The sequence below is a fragment of the Sceloporus occidentalis genome, unplaced genomic scaffold (assembly GCF_023333645.1).
Source record: "Sceloporus occidentalis isolate IW3139 unplaced genomic scaffold, rSceOcc1.0.p SCAF_1, whole genome shotgun sequence".
Classification (NCBI taxonomy): Eukaryota; Metazoa; Chordata; class Lepidosauria; order Squamata; family Phrynosomatidae; genus Sceloporus; species Sceloporus occidentalis.
This window is the reverse complement of record NW_028316981.1, coordinates 214,620,848-214,627,374: the sequence shown is the minus strand read 5'-3', so window position 1 is coordinate 214,627,374 and position 6,527 is coordinate 214,620,848. Positions and strand designations below refer to the sequence as shown.

The window sequence follows — 6,527 nt, the reverse complement described above, 5'->3', positions numbered from 1 at the left end:
TAGGGCATGGTTTCCAGGCCTTTCACCATTTTGGTCGCTCCAGTTTCTCAACATCCTGTTTAAATTGTGGTGCCCAGTACTGGACACAACATTATTCCAGGTGGGGCCTGACCAGAGCAGAATAGAGTGGCACTATTACTTCCCTTGATCTAGACACTAGACTTCTATTGATGCAGCCTAAAATCACATTGGCCTTTTTAGCTGCCACATGTTCAACTTGTGATCTATTTGGACTCCCATATCCCTTTCACACATAGTCTCATTCAGCCAGGTGTCCCCCATCCTATAACTGTGCATTTCATTTTTCTGCCCTAAGTGCTATTCCTTACATTTTTCCATGTTGAAATGCATTTTGTTAGCTTTGAACAGGCTTTCTAATCTATTAAGGTCATTTTGAATTTTGATCCTGTCCTCTGGGGTATTAGCTACTCCTCGTTTGGTTTGCTACAACGTTTTTCAGGCTATATGGCCATGTTCTAGAAGAGTTTATTCCTGACGTTTCGTCAGCATCTGTGGCTGGCATCTTCAGAAAATGCTGGCATGGAAGAAAGTGGAAAATATATACACACACACACACACTGTGTGACTCTAGGTTGGGTGGAGTGACGCACTAGAATATGTTGGCGTGCAGCCACCAGGACAATCTCTACAGTGATTCTGGCAAGGAGAGTCCAAAGATATTCTGTAAGAGAGAGAGAGAGAGAGAGAGAGAGTTTGTGTGGTGTAGTGGTTTGAGAAGTGGACTAGTGGTTCCTTCAGATGTTTTGGAGTGCAGCTCCCAGAATTCCTGATTGTTGGTGAAACTGTCTGGGATTTCTGGGAACTAAAGTTCAAAACATCTGAAGGACCAAAGTTCAGGGACCACTGTCACTGGCTTTGGAGATTAGGTTCTGAAATTGGGTGTCAAACTGGATTATTTCTGCAGTGTGGCTTCATCCTCCAGCACTAAATGATCAACCAACATTTCAAGGGAGGAAACCATCCTGTTTGGAAAACATTTAGACTAAAGAATTAGACTGGAGTCTAGGGAAAAGCTCATGTTGCCAACTTCTTTATTTCAGTTAGTCTCAAAAGGTGCTACAAGATCTCTCTATGATATAGTATTTGTACTACAAATTAGGAGGCAAATCCTCTCCGGAGGCACAAACATGCTCTAAAATGTTTGCCATTAATTTAAAGTTTGGGAACTACACTGGTCCCTCCATATTTGTTAGAGTTAGGGGCACAAGACCCCCATGGATATGGAAAAACCACAAATAACAAAAACACCATGTTATTATTAGTAGTAATTAGTAATTTATTTACTGTCTTTGACCAAAACAATGTTATTACATGAGAGGACACTTCTCTAGGAACCTCTAGGTTCTCCAGTGCAACTCTGTGGTCAACGTCTGACAGACACTGATCATAGAACTGCACTGGAGGAGCTACAAAGGCCTAGAAGAGCGTTCTCTCTAGGAATCTCTAGGTCTTTCAGGGCAACTTTTAGTTAAGGTTGACCATAGAGTTGCGCTGGAGGACCTAGATATTCCTAGAGAGGACACATTAATCGAACCCGCAAATGTGGAGGGATGAGTGTACTCTGCAGTGCGGACGCAATAGAAGCCTCGCCGGCCATTTTGTAGAACCGGGGTTTTTTTTGGGGGGGGGGCGAGGATTGTATTGCTCTCTTTAAGAGGCAGAGTGCGCGCGGTGGCTGCCGGGAGGACCGCTCTAGCCTCGGCTCTCTATCCCCTCAGTTTATCCCTTTCAACGCCGTGGCTGCCTCCCATGGCATTGTGGGGCTTGCAGTCCGGCGAAGCTTAAGCGCTCTCTGGCTGGCTCGTCTAAAACGCCCCCTTCCTAAACTACAAGTCCCAGAAGCGACCTAGCCTCGTTTTAAGCGTGTAGGGCGATAATAAGGAAAGCCTGTGTTTCTCTGTCCTGAGGGACCATGAACGGCCTGAGGCGGGTGTTGCTACTCCCACTGGCGAGGAGGAAGAGGAGGCCTGGGCCATGGGGCCTGGCGTTGCCATGGTTACCAAGCAGCCCCGCGCGGCCTACTCGACTTGAGGCCCGCGGCCTAGCTTTCCTGAGCAGCGGAGAGGCCCTTCAGGGCTGGAAGGAGAAAGAGGAGGAGGAGGCCTTCATCTTCCCGGAGTACCTCCCCGAGGAGCCGAAGGAGGAGAGGCCTTTCAAGCCGCCGACGTCGGAGCTGGTGGCGCCGGCGGCGGCGGCGGCTCCGCTTAGGCCTAAGGCGTCGAGTCGGGCGGCCCATTTTCCTCCGGGGCGCCCGGACCCTTCGGTGCCGCCGAGCGGGGTGGGCTGCTCAGGCTGCGGGGCGGAGCTGCATTGCCGGGACCCGGCGCTCCCGGGCTACCTTCCCAGCCAGAAGTACCTCAGCCTGGCTGGAGATGATGAAGGAGGAAGAGGAGGCCTCTCGGGCGCCGTCTGCCTCCGCTGCTGGCTCCTGGCGCACCACCGCCGGGCCTTGGAGGCCCGCGTCTCCCCGGAGGAGTTCCGCCGCCTGGTGTCCGATGCCCTCCGCCGCCCGGCTCCCGCCCCTCACGGCCGACCTCCCCTCGTCCTCTGCCTGACCGACGTCCTTGACCTCCCGGACTCGCTCCCTTCGGAGCTGCCGGCGCTGGTGGGCAGCCAGGCCCACCTCTTCGTCCTGGGCAACAAAGTGTGTGGAGGGTAGATTGGGATTGGGGTTTGGCTTCTTTTCAGGGATAGCTGAAAACGGCTGCATCCAGACAGGAGAAATAACCCGTTTTGGCAACGCTTTAACTCTGTTTGGCTCTTTGCTATGGAATTCTGGGAGTTCGAGTTTGTTGTGGGGCCCAGAGCGGAGCTTCGCTCCACTCTGGGCCCCACAACAAACTCCAACTCCCAGAATTCCATAGCAAAGAGCCAGAGAATGTTTGGGCCTGTATGTTTGGTGTAACATTTGACTATAAGTTTCCTTTCCAATTGGCTCCCGGTCTCCTTTCTAGTTCTGGTTAAAGTTCTGCTTTTCTGCAACAGGTGGACCTGCTCCCCAGGGACTCGCCAGCCTACCTCAAGCACCTCCGTGCCCGGCTCCTGGAGGCCTGCGCCCAAGCTGGGCTGGAGGAGGAGAAGGAGGCCCGGCGGCCTGGTGGAAGGGTGGTGGAGGCCCACTTGATCAGCGCCAAGACGGGCTTCGGGGTGGAGGAGCTCATCTCCCGGCTGCAACGCTCCTGGAAGTTCAACGGGGATGTCTACCTGGTGGGAGCTACCAACACAGGGAAGTCCACCCTCTTCAATGCCCTCCTCCACTCGGACTACTGCAAGTCCAGGGCCTCCGAGGCCATCCACAGGGCCACCGTCTCCCCTTGGCCTGGTCAGAGCAAGAGCGTTTGCGTTCCTATAGCAAGAGCAGCTTCGTTTATATACCGCTTCATGCCACTCTAAGCCAGATCTGCACAACTTAGAAGTAGGTTAAAATAGGCTAAATTACTTCAGGCCACAGATAGGTTTTAATTTCTAAAAATTAATTAATAATATTAATTAGTAATATTTATTAGAAATAATTAATATTAATTCCCAGTCATCCTCTTCTGTCCAGCCCTCTCCTCAGGAGAAAGTCAAGGGGCAGAAGAGTCTTGCCTGTCCATCTCCTCCTTCACCCAGACTTCTTGGAAGAATGCTGAGCAATGGAAGACCCTTGAGGGGCAAGCATTTACCTCTCTTCCTCCTCCGTTGCTGGGCTTTCTCAGGAGGAAGCTGGAGACAGGAGGAGCCTTGGGAGGTGAGAGTTTGCCCATCCTCCTTCACCTGGCCTCAGGAGAAAGCCAAGCTGTGGAGGAGCCTTACAGGGTTGATGTTCGGTTGTCCTTCTCCTCTTCTGCCACCCAGTCTTCTCCTTAGGAGAAAATAGGATGGCAGAGGAGCCTTGCAGGGCATTCATTGCCACCTGGCCTTCTCTTTGAGAGAAAGCTGGGCAGGATAGGAGCCCGGGTCGTATGTTGTGCAGGCATGCTCTATGCAGTTTACAATGTGTAAGCCAATTGCCCCCATCAAGCTGAGTACTCATTTTAGTGACTTCGGAAGGATGCAAGACTGAATCTACCCTGAGCCCCTGGCTGGGATTGAACTCACAACCTTGTGCTTTGTAAATGAGTGGCTGCAGTACAGGCATTTAACCACTGCCTCACCAGGGCTCCTCCGCTGTGCCACCAGGACTCCTATACCTCTTCAAAGGTGATTATCACATGAGGGAACGGAGTCTTTGTCACATCCCTGTCTCGTCCTTCCCGCCCAGTTGTGGGAAGGACTTTCGCATGTGACCTGGCATTGACCAGGCAGGGAAGCACCAGTAAAAGTGATCACGTGACTCACCTTCACTCACAAGCATGCTGAACTCATTCAGCCACTTGGGAAACACCAGTAAAAGCGATATCACTTTCATGTGTGAGTGGGCTGAAAAGCACTTTCAGCTGTCAGCTGAAAGCGCTTTCTGCTATCATTTCTGGTCTTTTGTAATAACAAGAACACATTATTACAGGGGTAGGCAACCTTTTTGAGCCGGGGGCCGGGTTGCTGTCCCTCAGGCGACTGGGGGGCTGAAGCCGGGGGGTGGAGCTTTGACCCTCCGGGGCGGGGCCACGTGCCAGGGGTGGAGCTTCCACCCTCTGGGGCGGGGCTGTGTGCTGCGGGGTGGAGCTTCCACCCTCCAGGGGCGGGGCCGCATGCCGGGGCGGAGCTTCCACCCTCCGGGGGCCAGGCCTCCCCATTTTTGCTGGCCCCTGACGGGGCCCCAGGCCCCGTCAGAGACCAGCAAAAAAGCTGGGGGGGGGCTGCCAGCGCTGGAGGACCCCCTGGAGGGCCCCAGCAACGGCACCGGGCCCCCCAGAGGCCCCCTCCTGCCCTGGGAGCCCTCCTGGAAGGCCCCAGAGATGGCAGCGGGCCCCGCAGAGGCCCCCTGCCGCCCTGGGAGCCCTCCTGCAGGGCCCCAGAGACGGCAGCGGGCCTCGCAGAGGCCCCCTGCCGCCCTGGGAGCCCGCCTGGAAGGCCCCAGAGATGGCAGCGGGCCCCACAGAGGCCCCCTGCCGCCCTGGGAGCCCGCCTGGAGGGCCCCAGAGACGGCAGCGGGCCCCGCAGAGGCCCCCTGCCGCCCTGGGAGCCCTCCTGCAGGGCCCCAGGGATGGCAGCGGGCCTCGCAGAGGCCCCCTGCCACCCTGGGAGCCCACTTGGAGGGCCCCAGGGACGGCAGCGGGCCCCGCAGAGGCCCCCTGCCGCCCTGGGAGCCCACCTGGAGGGTCCCAGAGATGGCAGCGTGCCTCCCAGAGGCCTACCGCCGCTGCCGCAGCAGCCGCTCTGGGTGCCGCCATTTTGGGTGGCAAAATGGCGGCGCCCATAGCCCCAGAGGCCGCTCTGGGCGCTGCCATTTTGTGCGGCAAAATGGCAGCACCCAGAGCGGCGAAAAGCCGCGACGGGCGGCGGCGGCGGTGGCAACAGCAGCTGGGGGCCGGTAGCCAGGCCTTCGCAGGCCGCATCCGCCCGCGGGCCGGAGGTTGCCGACCCCTGCATTATTGCCATGATGGCTGAAAGCACTTTCAGATGAAGGCTGAAAGCACTTTTCAGCCCGCTTTCATTGTTCACAGAAAGAATGACGGAGGAGCAATCCCGTCTCTATCTCGTCCCTGTGTGGTAGTCTCCATAGTGAACTCAGCACTCTTTAAGCCAGTGGTCCCCAGACTTTAGTCCTCCAGATGTTTTGGACTTCAGCTGTAAGAATTCCTGACTTTTGGCCATGCTGCCTGGAGCTTCAGGGAGTTGAAGTCCAAAACACCATAAAGTTTGGGAATCATTGCTCTAAGTGGTTTACAATGTGTAAACCAATTGCCCCCAACAAACTGAATATTTATTTTACCGACCTACAAAAGGATGGAAGGCTTAGTCCACTTTAGAGCCCTAGTGATGTAGTACTGGTATTTAACCACTGCACCAGCAGAGGTCCTTTTCCTTGCTAGCTGTTATGTTACTTGTTTCTTTTCCTATAGGGTAAAAAAAAAAACATTTTGGAAGCTAAGCAGATTCAGGCCTGATTTATACCTGGATGGGAAACCACCAAGGAGTACCATGTGTTGTAGGCTATATTTCAGAGGAAAGAACTGGCAAAACCACTTATGAGTACTCATTTTAGCAACCTACGGAAGGATTCCAGGCTGAGCTGATCCTGGAGCATTGAACTCACAATCTTGTAGCTGTGAGAGGCTGCAGTATAGGCATTTAACCACTGCACCACCAGGACTCAATAATAATAATAATAATAATAATAATAATAATAATAATACAGTGAGCCCTCCCCTTACGTGGGGGATCCATTCTGGATCCCCCCACATATGGGGAAATCTGTGTGTGTTCAAGCCCCATTAGAAGTAATGGGGCTCGTGCTCACAGTGGCATGGGCATACATCCCATTCTTCCAAGGTGTGTCAGAGGCTTTTCCGTCGTGGCTTTCAGTGTATGCTGAAAGCTGTGTACGTCACACCCACGTATAACACAGGCGGACTGCAATAAAT

At 54.1% G+C, this 6,527-nt stretch overlaps 1 protein-coding gene across 1 annotated transcript in view; it reads left to right on the top strand.

Annotated features, from left to right (window-relative positions):
* The first annotated feature begins 1,479 nt into the window (after positions 1-1,479).
* The window catches only part of NOA1 (nitric oxide associated 1), a 32,950-nt gene continuing 27,902 nt past the window's right edge, over positions 1,480-6,527 (top strand). The window contains exons 1-2 of the mRNA XM_089488859.1: positions 1,480-2,665; positions 3,007-3,343. Of these exons, the coding sequence (XP_089344985.1) occupies positions 1,934-2,665; positions 3,007-3,343 (1,069 nt within the window). The 5' untranslated portion in view covers positions 1,480-1,933. The remainder of the gene's footprint in view (positions 2,666-3,006; positions 3,344-6,527) is intronic.